At 42.6% G+C, this 21,105-nt stretch overlaps 1 protein-coding gene across 1 annotated transcript in view; it reads right to left on the bottom strand.

The window, feature by feature from the left end:
• Nucleotides 1-4,715: 4,715 nt before the first annotated feature.
• The window catches only part of tdp2b (tyrosyl-DNA phosphodiesterase 2b), a 21,204-nt gene continuing 4,814 nt past the window's right edge, over nucleotides 4,716-21,105 (bottom strand). The window contains exons 3-6 of the mRNA XM_067995752.1: nucleotides 20,015-20,106; nucleotides 9,154-9,272; nucleotides 7,382-7,552; nucleotides 4,716-5,661 (exon numbers count right to left, since the gene is read on the bottom strand). Of these exons, the coding sequence (XP_067851853.1) occupies nucleotides 5,383-5,661; nucleotides 7,382-7,552; nucleotides 9,154-9,272; nucleotides 20,015-20,106 (661 nt within the window). The 3' untranslated portion in view covers nucleotides 4,716-5,382. The remainder of the gene's footprint in view (nucleotides 5,662-7,381; nucleotides 7,553-9,153; nucleotides 9,273-20,014; nucleotides 20,107-21,105) is intronic.

Here is a 21,105-nt window from a genome sequence, read left to right as displayed (position 1 = left end):
TGAGATCCCTCATTTGCTATTAGGCTTGTAAACAAACTCAATAAGATGTGTAGGTGCAAACAACAATGGCTTATTTCCCATCAATCGTAACCTAAACAGAAACACATTTTGCATCATTGGCTTAATATTAAGCTACTGAATATGGATTTCTTAATTATTATGGCCACATCTATACTTGCAACATTGTATTACACGTTGATGCGACATGCATAGAACAAAATTGCATTTATATAGTGCTTTTAACATGGAAAAATATCCCAAGGCCTTTCACAGAGGAGGATATATTTGGAAGGTAGGAATGGAACTTAAGGGCTGTTCCCCTGAGCTGGACACAAAGCCAATCCCAAATATATCTGAAATAATTTTATTTAAGTTTATATCAGTTTGGGCTATTACAAGTACACTTTAGCATTCATCTCTCTCCAGCAGATTTTGTCCCATTTTCTTGAAAATCACGTTGACACTTGTGGATGTTTGTGCGTCCAGGTATTTTCAATTTATTGGGTTGCAGCTCTCCCAGCTATTGATGTTAAAAATGACAGATGGATACAACTGTATATTTCATCATTTTCATGGAGTTAGTTTATTTTCCTAGTTCCCTGACTGTCTAAATATTAGAAAATAGGAGTCGATAAAGCTTCCAATACTGATAGGTTGGAGGAAAGTACAGACCTTATTAAGGACAACAATAGTTATATTATAGAATCATAGAAGTTACAACATGGAAACAGGCCCTTCGGCCCAACATGTCCATGTCGCCCAGTTTATACCACTAAGCGAGTCCCAATTGCCTGCACTTGGCCCATATCCCTCGATACCCATCTTACCCATGTAACTGTCCAAATGCTTTTTAAAAGACAAAATTGTACCCGCCTCTACTACTGCCTCTGGCAGCTCGTTCCAGACACTCACCACCCTTTGAGTGAAAAAATTGCCCCTCTGGACCCTTTTGTATCTCTCCCCTCTCACCTTAAATCTATGTCCCCTCGTTATAGACTCCCCTACCTTTGGGAAAAGATTTTGACTATCGACCTTATCTATGCCCCTCATTATTTTATAGACTTCTATAAGATCACCCCTTAACCTCCTACTCTCCAGGGAAAAAAGTCCCAGTCTATCTAACCTCTCCCTATAAGTCAAACCATCAAGTCCCGGTAGCATCCTAGTAAATCTTTTCTGAACTCTTTCTAGTTTAATAATATCCTTTCTATAATAGGGTGACCAGAATTGGTACCTTTGTCGAGTTTGCCTAATTCCCGGATACCTTCCTTGGGATGATTTTGGAGATGGCATGAAAGGGCATCACAATAATGACCAAAGACCACCTTTAGAAACTTCTGTCCGATCTGATAGTGCATGTTGGTCTTCCATCACTCTGCATCACTGTGCCATTTCATTCATCAATAGATTCTTTCAACAACTGACTCCACATCAAGACACATTTTGTCTTTTCAAAATTTGTTACTTTCTTCTTAGCCTGACTGTCCACCCAAATATTGAAGAGATGAGCCCCCACCCCAAACAATCTATAAACTGCACATAAGCATAACTTTATTTCTATGTCACCAGAACGCATACTCTACTTTAGAGAGGCTCAAAAAGGAGACTTGGGTCATGAAAATGCAAAAAAGAGACCTCCCACTTTGTCTATACATGAGGTAGAATAACTTGGGAGTGTGGTCATTAAGTGTTATCTAACAAATCCATAAAACTCTTTACCATTACAGATCTTATTTGAGGTATATATTTCATTCACGTACTAAGTTTAGAGTATCATCATTACATGGACTGCAGCAGTTCAAGAACAAGGCCCACCACCACTGTCTCAGGGCAACTAGGGATGGGCACGAAATGTCGGTCTTGCCAGCAACACCCACATCCCAAAGAATGATTTTTAAAAAGTATACGCCCATGTATAATAACCCATGGATAACTCCTTGTTATTGCCCAGTTATATGTGGTGTGTCTCCTTGTTATTATTGCCCGGTTATATGTACTGTGTCTCCTTGTTGATGTCCCACTTTCTGAGAATTTCCAATGTCTCTCTTCTGCATACCTCCAAAAGTACTAACTACCTCAGCAAATCCTAGAACTATGAATGACATCTTGTAGTATTACGATTACTCATTAGGATCCTTGGTAGCGAACAGCGGTACATTAGTTCAGTCTGCCTCAGAGTTTCTATCCAGCACTACTTTTGAGACTTTAGCTAGGGTTTTACTTGGCATGAAGCTGGGACTTAACAGGAACTCTCATGTCAATGCAGTATTTTTGAAGCCTTCCAGTGTGCCAAGAAATACTTCCCCAATTGTGTAAAGCATATAAACAGGCCTGAACATCACCATAATGTGAGCTATGTAGCCTGTAAAATCTCAGACAGTTGTAGACTACCCCCAAGGTTCCTCTCTTTCTGTAACAATAATAATATGCACTGTCCGTTGTATCAGTGCTTTGTAGCATTATCACCATGGCACAGGTCAGCACCATCAGTATACAATTTTTTACATCAAAATTAGAAACATCAGAAAAATGAAGCGTTTCACCAACCTTCAACACATTTTTCCACCAAAATGGTAATGGAGAATTAACAGGAAAATATTTCTCTTAAAAAATAAATTAAGAGGCTGCAGCTACATACAAACATACGAAACTAAGAGCAGGAGTAGGCCATACAGCCCCTCGATCTTGCTCTGCCATTTGATAAGATCATTGCTGATCTGATTGTGACCTCAACCCTACTTTCCCGTCTACCTACTATAACCTTTGACTCCCTTGTTAATCAGGAATCTATCAAACTCAGCCTTAAAAATAGTCAATGACCCTGCCTCCACCGCTCTCTGGGGAAGGAAGTTCCACAGACTCACGACCCTCAGAGAAAAAATTTATCCTCATCTCCATCTTAAATGGGAGACCCCTTATTTTTAAACTGTGGCCCCTAGTTCTAGTCTCTCCCACAAGGGGAAACATCCTCTCAGCATCTACCCCTTCTAGTCCCCTCAGGATCTTATATGTTTCAATAAGATCACCTCTCATTCTTCTAAACTCCAATGTATACAGGCCCAACTTGTCCAACCTTTCCTCATAAGATAACGCCCTCATCCCAGGAATCAGTCGAATGAACCTTCTCTGAACCGCCTCTAAAGCAATTATGTCCTTTCTTAAATAAGGAGACCAAAACTGCACAATTCCATTCGCAACCCCTCAGATAACGAAGCTGTCCGTGCCCGCATGCAGCAGGACCTGGACAACATCCAGGCTTGGGCTGATAAGTGGCAAGTAACATTCGCGCCAGACAAGTGCCAGGCAATGACCATCTCCAACAAGAGAGAGTCGAACCACCTCCCCTTGACATTCAACGGCATTACCATTACCGAATCCCCCACCATCATCATGGGGGTCACCATTGACCAGAAACTTAACTGGACTAGCCACATAAATACTGTGGCTAGAAGAGCAGGTCAGAGGCTGGGTATTCTGCGGCGAGTGACTCACCTCCTGACTCCCCAAAGCCTTTCCACCATCTACAAGGCACGAGTCAGGAATGTGATGGAATACTCTCCACTTGCCGGGATGAGTGCAGCTCCAACAACACTCAAGAAGCTCGACACCATTCAGGACAAAGCAGCCCGCTTGATTAGCACCCCATCCACCACCCTAAACATTCACTCCCTTCACCACCGGCGCACTGTGGCTGCAGTGTGTACCATCCACAGGATGCACTGCAGCAACTCGGCAAGGCTTCTCCAACAGCACCTCCCAAACCTGCGACCTGTACCACCTAGAAGGACAAGAGCAGCAGGTACATGGGAACAACCTACCTAACAGCACTGTGGGAGAACCTTCATCACACGGACTGCAGCGGTTCAAGAAGGCGGCTCACCACCACCTTCTCAAGGGCAATTAGGGATGGGCAATAAATGCTGGCATTGCCAGCGACACCCACATCCCATGAACGAATTTTTAAAAAAACAGTATTCTAGATGTGGTCTCACCAATGCCCTGTACAACTGTAGCAAAACATCTCTACTTTTATATTCTGTTCCCCTTGCAATAAATGACAACATTCCATTTGCCTTCCTAATCACTTGCTGTACCTGCATACTAACTTTTTGTGATTCATGCACTAGGACACCCAGATCTCTCTGTACCCCAGAGTTCTGCAATCTCTCTCCATTTAAATAATATAAAAGGCTTAAAACACAGGAAACTAAAATCATACCACATAATGGGCATAGAAACGAAAGCAGCAGCCTATAGCATCAGAGGCACAATTGTAAACTCCTAACGAGCTGTTAGCTCTGTACTCAACAGGAAGGTTCAATAGCTGTAGATAGGAAACGACAACTTTTTTCTCATTTACCAACTAAGTGGTAACGGGATGGGCACAGATAGCTTACATGCGGCAATCCAACGCACGATAACCCTCTCCCTTAAGAAAGGTTGGGTAACTTACTCCGAGGGCCTCTGCCCATTCTGTTCTTCCTCGGCCAGCTTCTAGGAGTCTTTGTGTCCTTGCAAATACTCTCCCAACTGATTTTCCTTCCGCACAGCACAATGGAAATCAGAAACTCAGAACATCTGCAGAAAGGGGACGTCCGTCCTACATGTTATGGCATATTGCTCTTCTAGCACTCATTTAAAAAAAAAACTTGCACTTCATTCATCAATGGATTCTTTGCGAACAAAAGAAAATATGTCATGATTTTTTTTGTAGATAGTTAAACGTTATCTTTATTTGCAACATTAAAATCAACACATAAATCACAAAGTTACTTAAAAGCAAAGATTGGGTTTTACAATAACTCGTTGACAAGATGAGGGGAATGAGGAGTTTTCCCACCTTTACTGTCACAAATTCCTAGACTTACAATTGAATTTTTCAGTCGTAGCGCATCTTGGAGCCACGGGCATTTTATACAAACGCACAAACATTTCCAAGATCTCTAACGCAACTACACTGACAGAAGAGATGAGGCAGCAATTTAAAAGGCATTCTGGCATCGTAATTTTTTTAAAAATAAATTACAGGGTCGTCTTTTTCTACTCATCAAGGTAAGAGATTGTGCTAAGGAATGGTGCACGTTACCATTGGAAGCACTTGGTTTCAGCATCAAGGACTCCCAATCCATTGGAAGCTCTGCTCCAACACCTTATATCACAAGTGTGAAGTTTTCATATTTCCCTCATGACCTATCCCTCTGGCCCTTCAGATTGAGATTGCAAACTTAAGTGCTAAAGTGGCACAATAATTATAAGCAGGAAAAACCCTGATCAACTTAGAAAGAACCCTGAATATTTTAGTTATCACACTCGTATAAATAGAGCTTTCAAGTGTAACTGTATTTTGAATGTTTCTTTCCATCCCTAACTACCATCGTCGTCTCACAGTATGACATCGAAGTCACACAGGAGTCCCCAGTGATCACTGCAAAACCGTCCACACTCCAGCTTGTCTAGTCCCAGGAGATCCATTTGTTTTGGGACAATCTGACCTTCGCTGGCAGCCCTGAAAAACAGACGATCAAAACGAAGCCTGCAAGAATAACGTGCCTTCAGATTATTGTTCATTTTGGTGTCCCAGGTATATTGACAGTGTTCAGGTTTGTTTAAGAATTCCCAGACGTCCAAGATACCAGCTGGCAAACCTCCAACCTTTGTAACCTGCGAAGAAAGCTCATGGTGAGAAAAGAAAACCTACCTAATGCACCAACAGCAGTCACACTTAACTTCATGTCCACGACAACGCACTGCAGCATGCTCCTCCATCGCCAAGTTCACCATCTTGGGCAAGCCCATCGGTGGCTGGCACTGGGTGGAAGCCAAGTGTTTTCCAACAGGAAGTGACGTAACATAGGACAGGTTGGCCAGGTCTGCTCTAATACTGAAAAAGTTTAATTATTTTCAAAATACTCCCAAGCCAAAATTGATCATTTTCTTTCACTGGTAAAATTCTTATCCCCATGTTCAAATCCCACCGTGGCCTCTCCCATCCCCATCTCTGTAAACTCCTTCAGCCCTACGATCCTCCAGGAACTCTGGGTTCCTCCAACTCTGGCCTCTTGTGAATCCCCCTCTCACTCCACCTTTATGATGTTCCTTAAAACCTACCTCTCTGAGCCAAAGGAGACATTGGGAGAGGTGACCAAAAGCTTAGTCAGTGTCAATTTTCGTCTGATTACCTCCTGTGAAGAGCCTTGGGATGTTTTACTACATTAAAGGCACTATATAAATGCAGATTGTTGTTGGCGTGAAATGAAATCAGAAGATATCAATTAATGAGGTAAAAAGGTCCTCTGGAAAGCACCCTAGGGGTTATGGAAGCGCAGATATTAAATTCAAACTTTCTGTTGCAATAAGAATTCCAAAGGATTTTTACAAAGCAATCCTGACAGCAGGTCCCCTCACTATTTGCTTATATGGAGAACAAATACCAACATGGACTGAGTTTCTGTGTTGTAACTTCTTTGTATAAAAGAACAGAGTTGGCTGTGCAGCATTTAGTCTTTTACAACCCATGCATATTTTGTAGACAAATGACAGGGCGGGGGGAGGTTGAGAAAGAGAGAGAGAAGAGAGAGAGAGAGCAAATAGAGGCAGCAGGAAGTTTTGTTCTTGAGAAACTAAAAAAAGCAAGATTTATTTCTACTAAATAATACATATTTTTATTCAGCTCAGGGTTAATGTGTAGGCCAAAGCAAGAATGTTAGCATTGTTTCTTTTGAACGGGATGGTGAAAATTTCTCAATGACAACAAATCAATGATGTGTAATCTTATTTGGTGGGGGGAGTCCCTTTCTGACTCTTAAACACAAGTGCAAAGAAAATAGAGAAGGTTTCTTGAAGCTGACCTTCTAAATAGTGGAAGTCATGTAACTCCTCCAAAAGAAGTCTCTTAAATATAGGTAAAGGGCCATGGCTCTCAGTGCACACCACCGTCAAGGTGGTGAAGGAGAGATGAGGTAAATGAAGAAAAAGAGGGATGAATGAAGGTGGGTTGCGCCAAACATTAACCAGCAAAAGAAACATTTTTTTTCTTTGTGGGACAGCAAACAGAATAATTTTTTTTGTCAACAAAAAGGGAACAAGAACTGAGGTACATTACCAGAAGAAAGCTTTATACGTGGGAAGGAGAGGGGTGGGAGGTCACCTGTTTGCATGGCTACATTGTAGCACCAAGCTCTTAAAGGAAAAGCATCTTAATGGTTTCCTGCTTCTCCACTGCCCTTTCTTCCCTCCCTCCCCTGTACATATTTGAGTGGGGAGTCTCAGCGAATGACAAGAACAAAACTCAAACCCGACCCATAGAAAATAGTTCAATCTGTATTTCTGTAAGCCAGGCCAAACCACTGAAAGCCAAAAGTACTTTCTGTAACCCACTCACCTCCTGGTCTCTCAGATTGGTGTCGCCCCCGAATATTACAGTGGCACACTCTGGTGCTTCTTTAATTTTCTTCAGTACAATCCCCAGCTGTCTCATCCGTTCCTCTGAATGGGCCTTAGTGCTCTCCAGGTGTGACGTCATTAAGCAGAGTTCATTCCCTGCAATGTTGACCTGTAACAAGGTGGGGGGGGAGGGTGAAGGGAGAGGGGGATCAAAACCTCTCCTTGTTTGACACATCATTTTTCAGTAATTCCAAGAAACTGCCTCTACATTGCTGAAATATCACACTATCTGCAGTTCACAATCTGTCACCTTCACATGGTACTTAAATATATTCCAGTATCTTATAAATTCTGCTTCCCTTGGAAACTAATTCAGTGTAATCTTCTTTATTTTCTTGAGAAATGGGAGTTAAGGTACATTGTTTAAACCTTCCTCAGCTATGGATATTTTTTTTTAAATGGAGTGAGTATTGACTGAACTGTGTCAGCCAATGAGTTAGAGGCAGGGCAGGGCGGGACTTACGGCAGGACTCACAGCAAAGAGTCTATTTTACAGCAAACAAAGTTGGTTTAAACAGAATCTCTACGAACTACAGCAAACAGAACACACGACCGAAACTGCAGCAAAGTCTCCCGATAAAAGCAGGATTATCTCTCCAGCAAAATGCAATGAGTGACGAATAGTTACATAATACAAATTATGTGCGTAAAATCAATCCCAGTCACTTACAGCAGTATGGTCTCCAGGCGTGATTGATGGGGGAATTACCCAATCATCTCCATTCTGGCTGGGACTTGTGGTGTCACTATAGGCAGTCTTTTTTTTTTAAAAAAAGCATACTGCAGCAGTTCCCAATAACTGTTTTAAGCTACCCACCCACACAGGCATGGGGCAGGGCAATGTTTGCTACCGTGCAGTTCTAAACACGCATAGAAGTTCCTGAAGGATATGGTGAGCTATAAATAATCAATAATGTAAAAAACGCTCCTCTCCTTTTCAGAAAGGAAGTCATGGGTACTCCAACACTGGAAGAGAATGGACTTGGCAGCAGAGTGCATGTAGAAGAGGAAGGTGAGCTCGGGGTCAAACAATGCACCAAGGTTTCAAACCGCCCAACACAGCCTGGGGGAGGTGGATGAAAGTCAAGGCCAGAAGCACGCCGGCTCTGGTAGACGCCAAAAAGGAATGGCTTTGATTTAAGCCAAAATTAAGCTGGAGGATATTTTGGCTCATCCATAGAGTTGGAGATTGGAAACTTTTCATTGACAGAGTAGAGCTGGATGTCGCCAGCATGCATGTGGGAGCTGACCCAATCCTTCTGGATTATCTCACCAAGGGGTAACATGGAAATGGTGAAGAGGAGGGACCAAGGATGGATTCCTGGGGTACAGCAGAGGTGACTGTTCAGGTAGGAGGGAAGTAATTGGAGGCTCCTGAGTTAACTTGATGTATGAAGGATTCTCATTCAACTAAAGCACGTTTGCCAAAGTAACTCTTTATTCCACCTTCTCTAATTCTGCTCAAACACTTCTATTCACAAGTACAGAGTAACATTAAGCAACACACATTATGCTCACCGAGTGACGAGCTTGATTTTTACAACACGAAAACTTAATTAGATTTTTAAAAAAGTTAACACTGAAAATGATTTTATCCCCCTCCAAGAAAAACGTGACCAGGATGTAGTTTTTAAAGCTGGTTCTTCACGTGATATGACAATTGATAACTGTGATTTTTCTCCTCAGAGAGATCACTTTGCACCTTCCTACCTGAACAGTCAGGAGGTTTCTCATCATGGAGGAGGTTGGGAAAGGTGTTATTTCTTGTTTCAATAATTTCACTCGGGATTTTTTCAGCATTATTGCTGTGTAGTATTCCTCTTCATTTGCTAAATGGACAAACAAAAGAATTCATGTTTTAAGTTTCTTTTTTAAATTAAATGATGCATGTTCTCCCCAACCCCTCCCCTCCTAGAATCATAGAAAGGTTACAGCACAGAAGGAGGCCATTCGGCCCATCGAGTCCACGCCGGCTCTATGCAAGAGCAATCCAGCTAGCCCCACTCCCCCCGCCCTATCCCTGTAGCCCTGCAAATTTTTTCCTTTCAAGTACTTGTCCAGTTCCCTTTTGAAGGCCATGATTGAATCTGCCTCCACCACTCCCTCAGGCAGTGCATCCAGATCTGTGTAAAAACGTCTTTCCTCATATCATCTTTGGTTCTTTTGCCAATCACCTTAAATCTATGACCTCTGGTCCTTGACCCTTCCGCCAATGGGAACAGTTTCTCTCTATCTACTCTGTCTAGACCCTTCATGATTTTGAATACCTCTATCAAATCTCCTCGCAACCGTCTCTGTTCCAAGGAGAATAACCCCAGCTTCTCCAGTCTATCCATGTAATTAAAGTCCCCCATCCCTGGAATCATTCTATTAAATCTTTTCTGCACCCTCTCTAAGGCCTTCACATCTTTCCAAAAGTGCGGTGCCCAGAATTGAACACAATACTCCAGTTGTGGCCAAACCAGTGTTTCATAAAGGTTCATCATGACTTCCATACTTTTGTACTCCATGTCTCTATTTATAAAGCCCAGGATCCCGTATGTTTTTTTAAACTCTTTCTCAACCTGCCCTGCCACCTTCAATGATTTGTGCACATATACCCCCAGATGTCTCTGTTCCTGTAACCCATTTAGAGTTGTGCCCTCTAGTTTATATTGCCTCTCCTCGTTCTTCCTACCAAAATGTATCACTTTGCATTTTTCTGCAATAAATTTCATCTGCCACGGGTCCGCCCATGCCACCAGCCTGTCTATATCCTCTTGAAGTCTATCAATATCCTCCTCACTGTTTACTACCCTTCCAAGTTTTGTGTCATCTGCAAATTTTGAAATTGTGCCCTGTACACCCAAGTCCAAGTCATTAATATATATCAAGAAAAGCAGTGGTCCCAGCACTGACCCCTGGGGAACACCACTGTACACCTCCCTCCAGTCCAAAAAAACAACCATACACCACTACTCTCTGCTTCCTGTCCCTTAGCCAATTCTGTATCCATGCTGTTACTGCCCCCTTTATTCCATGGGCTGCAATCTTGATGATAAGCCTACCGGCGGCACTTTATCAAACGCCTTTTGAAAGTCCATCAACTGCATTGCCCTCATCTATCCTCTCTGTTACCTCATCAAAAAACTCCATCAGGTTAGTGAAACACGATTTGCCTTTAACAAATCCTGCTGGCTTTCCCTAATCAATCCACCCTCGTCCAAGTGACTGTTAATTCTGTCCCGGATTATCGTTTCTAAAAGTTTCCCCACCACTGAGGTTAAACTGACTGGCCTATAGTTGCTGGGTAGATCCTTTTTCTATCCTATTCTATCCTATTCTCTGTCCTCTGGCACCACCCCCGTGTCTACGGAGGTTTGGAAGATTATGGCCAGTACCTCCGCAATGTCCACCCTCAGCAACCTAGGATGCATCCCATCCGGACCAGGTGACATTTACTTTAAGTACAGCTAGCCTTTCAAGTACCTCTTCTTTATCAATTTTTAGCCCTTCAAGTATCTCAACTATAGCTTCCCCTACTGAGACTCCTCTTCCCCCTCCACTGTAAAGACAGTTCCACTCCATACAAACTTGTCAAGTTAGTGGTTAAGACTGCGGCCTCACTCTGCTCTGTGTACGGTCAAAGTGCGCCCTTGCTACCAAATCGGACAAATGCAAGCGGCTTCCACACACCTCAAGCAGGCATTCTTCAAATGAAGGCTGGCCCTAGGTATATGCAACAGCGAGTATCTGAGGGAGACATTTATCTTAAAGGGGTATTAGGTTCCACCTGGTATCCCCATACTCTGCCATCAGCACATTTTAAGTAGAGAATGATTCTCAGTGGAGGATTCTATCGATCTGTTTACCGAGTACCCCTTTATTCTTAAAAAAGCTGCTCAGAATACTGAAATAAATCTACAGCAGACATTGGTAACTGTGATTACTTTGATCACTGCAAGGCACAGAAGTTTGAACAAGTACCTTAAAGCGAGGTTGGAAGATAGATACACCCCATCACCGCATTTAGTCCCAGTCAGCTATGATTTGATTGATTAAGTATATTTTACAAAATGAATCGATAACTTTTTTTTAAAAAATCAACAAAACTCCATCTGAGCTTCATTAATTGCCCTTATCACCTTCACCCCTCGGAGTTATTAGGTCAACGTGGGGACTGTTGTCTTGACGCACTTGCAATTTCTCAATACAGATTAGTAACACTTCAAATTCTACACCTTTGATCCAATAGAACAATAAGATTTTGTTTTTGTCAGTTAATGTTGCACCACCATTGACTGCTGCATCAATCTATAACTCCATACCAGTCTCATTCCAACACTTGTTATCAACACTTACATTGTCTAATCAAGCAGTAACCAAGACAACCATCATCTATCCTCGAACCACTCTGATTAATATGACGGCCAAGCACACTCTGAAACCTGAAGTGTTTCAAATTTTTTTGTTACATTTTGGGGGCAACAATAACATGACACAGCCAGAGAATTGTAACAAGGACTGATGCCTCATGAAATTGACCCTAATAACTATTTGGGAGCAGAGAAAGACCTGGGGGGAAAAAAAACATAATGAGGTACCAACAGGGAATAGATCTCCTGCAGACCAACGTATGCTCCAGCCACTCTAGCTCAGCAAGTAATAGGAACATAAAGAACAGGAGTAGGCTATTCAGCCCCTTGAGCCTGTTCCGCCATTCAGTTAGATTATGGCGGATCTGTACCTCAACTCCATTTAACCATCTTTGCTCCCTATCCCTTGATACCCTCACCTAACAAAAATCTATCGATTGAAAGCTCCAATTGTCGCAGCAATCACAGCCTTTAGGGGGAAGAGAATTCCAGATTTCCACTACTGTGTGTGAAGAAGTGCTTCCTGAATGGCCTAGCTCTAATTTTAAGATTATGTCCCCTCGTTTGTGATTCCCCCATCAGAGGAAATAATTTCTGTGTATCTACCCTATCGAAACCTTTTATAATTTTAAACACCTCAATCAGATCACTTCTCAGTCTTCCACATAAGCTAAGTTTATGCAACCTGTCCTCATAAGTTAGCCCTCTAAGTCCTGGTATCATTCTAGTGAATCTGCACTGCACCCCCTCCAAGGCCAATATATCCTTCCTGAGGTGTGGTGCTCAGAACTGAACACAGTACTAGGGTCTGACCTAGGCTGAAGCATAATTTCCTCTCCTTTGTGTTCCCGCCCCCTTGAGATAAAGGCCAACATTCCATTAGTCTTTTTGATTGCTTTTTGTGCCTGTCTACTAGTTTTTAATGATTTATGTACTTGGACTCCCAAATCTCTTTGTTCCTCTACAGTTTCTGATGGTTCCGGATGGTTAGTTTAGTGTTTAAACTTTTGCAAACTAGGGGCAGAGTCCCATAAGCAGGAGACATAGTGCATGAACCTCATTTGCCGATACACTATGCCAACTTTTTGGACCAATACTGAATCTTCAGGCACAGCTGTAGCAGCTCATCACTCAAAGCTTCAGTGAGATGTCAGCCGTGGCTCAGTTGGTAGCACTCTCACCTGAGTCAGAAGGTTGTGGGTTCAAGCCCCATTCCAGAGACTTGAGCACAGAATCTAGGCTGGCACTCCCAGTGCAGTTACTGAGGGAGTGCTACACTGTCAGAGGTGAGACGTTAAACCGAATCCCTCTCAGGTGACATACAAAATCCCACTGTACTATTTCGAAGAAGAGCTTGTAAGTTCTCCCGGTGTCCTGGTCAACATTTATCCTCAACCAACACCTAAAACAGATGATCTGGTCAATTATCCCTTGCTGTGCACAAATTGGCTGCCACATTTTCTACATTACAACAGTGCCTACACTTCAGAAGTACTTCATTGTGGCTTTAGGACGGATGTCCTATGGTCGTGAAAGGCGCCGTCTTTCTTAAACGTGGAGATCAGTCAAGATCTTGTAGTCGATCAACAGGCCAGCCACATCTCTGGGGTGAGCTGCAGAGCAGAGCAGAGCAGACACAAGAAATCCTCAAGTCCACTGATGTGTGTCTCTGGACTGAGCAAATTCTACAAAAAGTAGATGGATTTCTTTGCAGCCTGACGGAGGACTAAGAGTTTTATTGGCCAGAAGCAGGAGGACTAAGAGTTTTATTGGCCAGAAGCAGGAGGACTAAGAGTTTTATTGGCCAGAAGCAGGTTTTCCGGAGCACTGCATTTACTGGCAGTGATAAGCAAGCCTAAGTCTGTTTGGGATCACTCTTCTACCGCCAGCTTTGACTGTTTTCTTTCGGTGGGTGAATTTTTGCACTCAGGGTGACAGAACTGGGACACATCACCATTGCAGCCACTCCCAGGTCTAGTAAAGCCCCAGCTATGGGATGGGCAATAAAAGCTGGCCCTGCCAGCAACGCCCACATACCATAAACGAATTTTAAAAAAACTATTTTGCCTCAAAAATGGAGAAAGCTTTCCTCTTAATGCTGCGGGTAAAATCATATAAATGGGTTTAGATTTCACTAACCATAGCACACGGAGGAAATCTTCTCCCAAAATGCCTTAGTTCCAATAAAAAAAACCAACCCCCACTGCACCAAGTGAGATATCGTCATCTCCCACACCAGCTGTTCTTGGTCTAAGTGAAAATGCCAATTAAGAAACTTAAGAACGTAAGGAGTAGGGGTAGGCCATACGGCCCCTCGAGCCTGCTATGCCATTCAATAAGATCATGGCTTATCTTCGACCTCACCTCCACTTTCCTGCCCGATCCCCATAATCCCTTGCTTCCCTTAGAGTCCAAAAATCTATCTATCTCAGCCTTGAATATACTCAATGACTCAGAATTCACAGCCCTCTGGGGTGGAGAATTCCAAATATTCACAACCCTCTGAGTGAAGAAATTTTTCCTCATCTCAGTCTTAAATGGCCAACCCCTTATCCTGAGACTATGCCCTCTAGTTCTAGACTCTCCAGCCAGGGGAAACCACCTAATAGCATCTACCCTGTCAAGCCCCTCAGAATCTTATATGTTTCAATGAGATCATTTCTCATTCTTCTACACTCCAAAGAATATAGGCCCATTCTACTCAACCTCTCCTTAAAGGACAACCCTCACATCCCAGGAATTAATCTAGTGAACCTTCGCTGCACCGCCTCGAAGGCAAGTATATCCTTCCTTAGATAAGGAGACCAAAACTGTACACAGTACTCCAGGTGTGATCTCACCAAAACCTTGTACAATTGTAGCAAGACATCCTTACTCTTGTACTCCAAACCCCTTGCAATAATGGCCAACATAGCGTTTGCCTTCCTAATTGCTTGCTGTACCTGCATGTTAACTTTCTGTATAAGGACACGCAAATCCATCTGAACACCAACATTTGATAAGTTTTTTATCATTTAAAAAATATTCTGTTTCTCTATTCTTCCTACCAAAGTGAATAACTTCACATTTCCCCACATTATACTCCATCTGTTACCTTCTTGCCCACTCACTTAACCTGTCTATATCCCTTTGCAGACTTTTTGTGTCCTCCTCACAGCTTACTTTCTCATCTAGCTTTGTATCGTCAGCAAACTTGAATATATTACACTCAGTTCCTTCATCTAAGTCATTAATATAGATTGTAAATAGCTGAGGCCCAAGCACTGATCCTTGCAGCACCCCACTAGTTACAACCTGAGAATCCAAAGAGCTTCTACAAATACATAAAGGGCAAAAGAGTAACTAGGGAGAGAGTAGGGCCTCTTAAGGATCAACAAGGTCATCTATGTGCGGAACCACAAGAGATGGGTGAGATCCTGAATGAATATTTCACATCGGTATTTACGGTTGAGAAGGGCATGGATGTTAGGGAACTTGGGGAAATAAATAGTGATGTCTTGAGGAGTGTACATATTACAGAGAGGGAGGTGCTGGAAGTCTTAACGCGCAGCAAGGTAGATAAATCTTCGGGACCTGATGAAATGTATCCCAGGACGTTATGGGAGGTTAGGGAGGAAATTGCGGGTCCCCTAGCAGAAATATTTGAATCATCGACAGCTACAGGTGAGGTGCCTGAAGATTGGAGGGTAGCAAATGTTGTGCCTTTGTTTAAGAAGGGCGGCAGGGAAAAGCCTGGGAACTACAGACCGGTGAGCCTGACGTCTGTAGTGGGTAAGTTGTTAGAGGGTATTCTGAGGGACAGGATCGACAGGCATTTGGAGAGGCAGGGACTGATTAGGAACAGTCAGCATGGTTTTGTGAGAGGAAAATCATGTCTCACGAATTTGATTGAGTTTTTTGAAGGGGTAACCAAGAAGATAGATGAGGGCTGTGCAGTAGACGTGGTCTACATGGACTTCAGCAAAACCTTTGACAAGGTACCGCATGGTTGGTTGTTACATAAGGTTAAATCTCACGGGATCCAAGGTGAGGTAGCCAATTGGATACAAAATTGGATTGACGACAGAAGACAGAGGGTGGTTGTGGAGGGTTGTTTTTCGGACTGGAGGCCTGTGACCAGCGGTGTGCCTCAGGGATCGGTGCTGGGTCCGCTGTTATTTGTTATTTATATTAATGATTTGGATGAGAATTTAGGAGGCATGGTTAGTAAGTTTGCAGATGACACCAAGATTGGTGGCATTGTGGACAGTGAAGAAGGTTATCCAGGATTGCAACGGGATCTCGATAAATTGGGCCAGTGGGCCGATGAATGGCAGATGGAGTTTAATTTAGATAAATGTGAGGTGATGCATTTTGGTAGATCGAATCGGGCCAGGACCTACTCCGTTAATGGTAGGGTGTTGGGGAGAGTTATAGAACAAAGAGATCTAGGAGTACAGGTTCATAGCTCCTTGAAAGTGGAGTCACAGGTGGATAGGGTGGTGAAGAAGGCATTCAGCATGCTTGGTTTCATTGGTCTGAACATTGAATACAGGAGTTGGGATGTCTTGTTGAAGTTGTACAAGACATTAGTAAGGCCACACTTGGAATACTGTGTACAGTTCTGGTCACCCTATTATAGAAAGGATATTATTAAACTAGAAAGAGTGCAGAAAAGATTTACTAGGATGCTACTGGGACTTGATGGTTTGACTTATAGGGAGAGGTTGGATGGACTGAGACTTTTTTCCATGGAGAGTAGGAGGTTAAGGGGTGATCTTATAGAAGTCTATAAAATAATGAGGGGCATAGATAAGGTAGATAGTCAAAATCTTTTCCCAAAGGTAGGGGAGTCTATAACGAGGGGGCATAGATTTAAGGTGAGAGGGGAGAGATACAAAAGGGTCCAGAGGGGCAATTTTCTCACTCAAAGGGTGGTGAGTGTCTGGAACGAGCTGCCAGAGGCAGAAGTCGAGGCGGGTACAATTTTGTCTTTTAAAAAGCATTTGGACAGTTACATGGGTAAGATGGGTATAGAGGGATATGGGCCAAGTGCAGGCAATTGGGACTAGCTTAGTGGTATAAACTGGGCGACATGGACATGTTGGGCCGAAGGGCCTGTTTCCATGTTGTAAACTTCTATGATTCTATGATTCTAATCTGAGAATGACCCGTTTGTTCGTACTCTCTGCTTTCTGTCCGTTAACCAATCCTCTATCCTTGCTAATATATTACCCCCAACCTCATGAGCCCTTATCTTGCGTAACAACCTTTTATGTGGTACCTTATCGAATGCCATTTGAAAATCCAAATATACTACATCCACTGGTTCCCCTTTATCTCCCCTGCTAATTACATCCTCAAAAAACTAATAGATTTGTCAAACACGATTTCCCTTTCTTAAAACTATACTGACTCTGCCGAATCATATTATGATTTTCTAAGTGCCCCATTCCCACAAACTTAATAATGGATTCCAGCATTTTCCCAACGACTGACGTCAGGCTAACTGGCCTGTAGTTCCCTGTTTTCTCTCTCCCTCCTTGAATAGCAGGGTTACATTTGCTACCTTCCAATCCACTGGGACCATTCTAGAATTTAGGAAGATCACAACCAATGCATCCACTATCTCTGCAGCCACCTCTTTTAGAACCTCAGGATGTAGGCCATCAGGTCCAGGGGATTTGTCGGCTTTTAGTCCCATTTCTCCAGTACTTTTTCTTTACGAATATTAACTACTTTAAATTCCTCACTCTCATTAGACCCTTGGTTCCCTCCTATTTCCGGTATGTTTTTTGTGTCTCCTACTGTGAAGACGGATACAAAACATTTGTTTAACGTCTCTGCCATTTCCTTTTTCTCCATTATAATTTCTCCTGTCTCAGCCTCTAAGGGACCCATGTTTACTTTCGTTAATCTTCCTTTTTACATACAAGACTTGCATTTATATAGCGCCTTTCACAATCTCAGGACGTACCAATGCACTTCAATAATGTACTTTTGAATTAAGGGGCAGTTTTCCCCAATGTGAACCCACACTCTGAAAATAAAGTGGATACTTACTCGGCTCAACTCTTGCAATCTGCACGAAGAGTAGACTTGAATCCCACCAGTCTGGGTCGGATTCAAACCCAGGTCCCAGAGATGAAAGAATGGTGCTCCAAACTAGTGCACCAACCAGCTCTCTTCCCTTCCCCTACTCTGATCACATGCCAAGCCACTGAGAGTTTGCACCCTTTGCAAAAGAATGGATCAGCAATCACAATCCAACTTTCTTAACAAAAAGGTCACAAAAATTATGCTTTAACAGGAGATACTGGAACCACTCAATGAATGTTGACCATGGACTTGTTTGACGCACCATGACGTCAAGCGGTGTTTAGAAGCAAGCCATAGTCACCAGATGAGAGGGAAAGCATCCCTGAATTTACTTACAAACTGGGTTACTTAACAAATTAGAAGTAATTTGCAATGATTATTTATGTCACTTCACACTGAGATGGATAGTAATAGCAGAAGGGAAAAAAACAGTAACACAACTTAAATTTCTTTAAAAAGGGACAATACCCCAGTGATTTTCCCAACTGTCCATCTCATTATTCATGGTATGTGGAGTATGACTAAATAGAATTTCTTTCCCTTCTGAAGCTTGATGTTTTGATTTAGGGAGATACTCCACTCAGAGGCAGCTAACATGTTAAAGCGCTATTTGCAATTTGCCAGATAACAGGCTATTTGCGCTACGGCCAAAATGATTGTTAAGATCTTTGCTATTTCCACTACGTTTAAGCAGTTGACTATTTTCAAACGTTAAGTAAAATAAAACAGTCTCAATTTTTTTTTTAAAAAAAACAGGATTTCAATTACCAACAACTTGCATTTATATCTTTGTGCATTTGTAAAACGTCCCAAGGAGCAATTATCAGACAAAATTTGACACCGAGCCACAAAAGGAGATATTAGGACAGGTTAGGACTTGGTCAAAGAGGTAGGTTTTAAGAAGCCTCTTCAAGGAGGAGAGCGAGCTAGAGAGGCAGAGGGGTTTAGGAAGGGAGTTCTAGTATATAGGGCCTAGGCAGCTAAAGGCACGGCCGCCAACAAGTAAGGTGCCCCTGTGATAAACTACGGTGATTTCGCAGTTCTACGTCAGGACGGTTGGTTTATCTGCTGCACATCTGCATTTTATTCATTGGATATTTAATAAGGAAAACTGCTGTTTCAAAATTAAACTTGGAGGCAGTTTCTTTTTCAGAGATAGACTCGGCATATTTTACATTTGGCAACCGCACTGTTCAGCTGATCATCTGCTCGCCCGAGGAAAATTCAATCACCAAAACCACCTATTCTATGATTCTAAACCCCAGAATTGATGGATAGCACTCCCCCCCACCCCGAAAAAAAGAATACAACACACATTTACCAAAATGAATACCTACATCCATGTAACTACTTTCTGTGGAAGTATAAACATGCCAACAAAACTGGGGTGGGCAGCCGGACGGGTGGGGGGGGGGGGGGGGGGGGGGTGGGGGAAGAACTATATTTCCTCTGGATGACATTTACCAAAACATAAATGAAATGGAAATGAGTATAAAGTTTTACTTTAATGCAATGTACCTGAAAGGCCAGAAGGTGGCATTTTTGAACAGACTGATTTTTTTCCCTGTTAACTCCCTCAGTACTGAACAAGTGTTACAAAAAAAAAATTGTATTTTTATAGCGCCTTTCACAACCTCAGGACGTCCCAAAGCGTTTTACAGCCAATGAAGTACTTTCGAAGCGTAGTTACTGTCGGAAACGCAGCAGCCAATTTGCGCACAGCAAGGCCCCACAAACAGCAACGTGATAACGACCAGATAATTTTTTTTAGGTGACGTTGGTTGAGGGATAGATATTGACCAGGACACCAGAGAGAACTCCCCTGCTCTTCTTCAATAGTGACATGAGATCTTTTACGTCCGCCTGAGCGGGCAGACGGGGCCTCGGTTTAATACCTCCTTCAGTACTGCATTGGAGTGTCAGTCTAGATTTTACACCCTTCAAATTGCCCACCCATTATAGAACATCAGCAGGGACAAACTGGAAAAGTCAGTGTAAACCCTTGAGGAACCAACCATCACTTCAAAATTTGTAGTATTTTCAAAATTAAAGCCTCGAACCATTTTCTCCTCATTCAGGCACTGAAATGATACTCAAGTCCTCAAGGTTTGGGTCATAGCCCAGGGTTCATTTCATACCTGTAATAATGGTGTAGCTTACTGCTCGCTTCTTCAAGTATTTGTAATAGGGTGGAATAACTTCCTGCAGAAACACTATATCTGGGGAATACCTTTAAAAAAGGAAAGTTTGATGAGACATTCTTACTGAATTTCAGAATCTAATAACTTCAGAATCTAATAACCTTCAAGATATTTCAATATAAATCTCTGAAGAGCTCACAAACCCTGTGAAACCCAAGCACACTACGACAGCATTTATATAGTACCATAATTACCTAGGAAAATGTCCCAAAGCCTCTTTGCAGAGATGGAAATGAATGGACGCTGAGCCTTTGTGAGAGGTGACTGAAAGCTTGGTTGAAGGAACGGGCTTTGAAAAGTTTTTAAAGGCGGCAAGAGAGGTAGAGACGTTTAGAGACAGAGGTTCAGAGACGAGGACTGAGACTGCTAAAAGCTGTGCCAGAAATGGCAGGACAGGGGTGAGGGAAAGAGAGAATGCAAAGGAGACCAGATTGACTGGAAGGCAAGGGAGGGGATGCAAAGCTGGATAAAGTTTAAAAAGATACAGTCGCAGAGAGATTTGTAGATGAGGACATAGACTTTAAAACTACTCAGGTTATCAGAAATACAGAAGCTGAGAAACGACAGATATTCTGATTTCTCGAGTATTTAGAGAGACTGAGCACAGAAACCTAGATGGGATGGAGTGGAGTGGAGAGAGACGAGGTTGGAGCAAAGGTCTAGCACCACCATGGTTAAAAGACCACTGGAAACAACTCTATCACCATAGCGTCACGGTGAACTTGTAAGCCCAACATACCTTTTCATAGATGGGGCAACTCCCCGCAAATTTACAGCTTCAACTTTTTGCCTATCAGAAATTTGCACGCTCACCATTAATTTTAGTTCTGCCACCACTAAACGAGGCAAGCTTTGCAAATCATTAATCATTGCATCCTCCTCCTCCTCCAACACACATACATTTTATCGACTGAAAATTACAACCAGGTTTGCATAGTGAGTAGGTGCCCATGAATGCTGTTGTTTTATATTTATAATTTACAATGATTGAAAAGTTGACAGAGGTGACAGTCACCAGCAACTGTGCA

The sequence above is a fragment of the Heptranchias perlo genome, chromosome 2 (assembly GCF_035084215.1).
Source record: "Heptranchias perlo isolate sHepPer1 chromosome 2, sHepPer1.hap1, whole genome shotgun sequence".
In the NCBI taxonomy this organism is placed as follows: domain Eukaryota; kingdom Metazoa; phylum Chordata; class Chondrichthyes; order Hexanchiformes; family Hexanchidae; genus Heptranchias; species Heptranchias perlo.
Note: the sequence above shows the minus strand (reverse complement) of the source record. Positions and strands in the feature narration are given on the sequence as shown.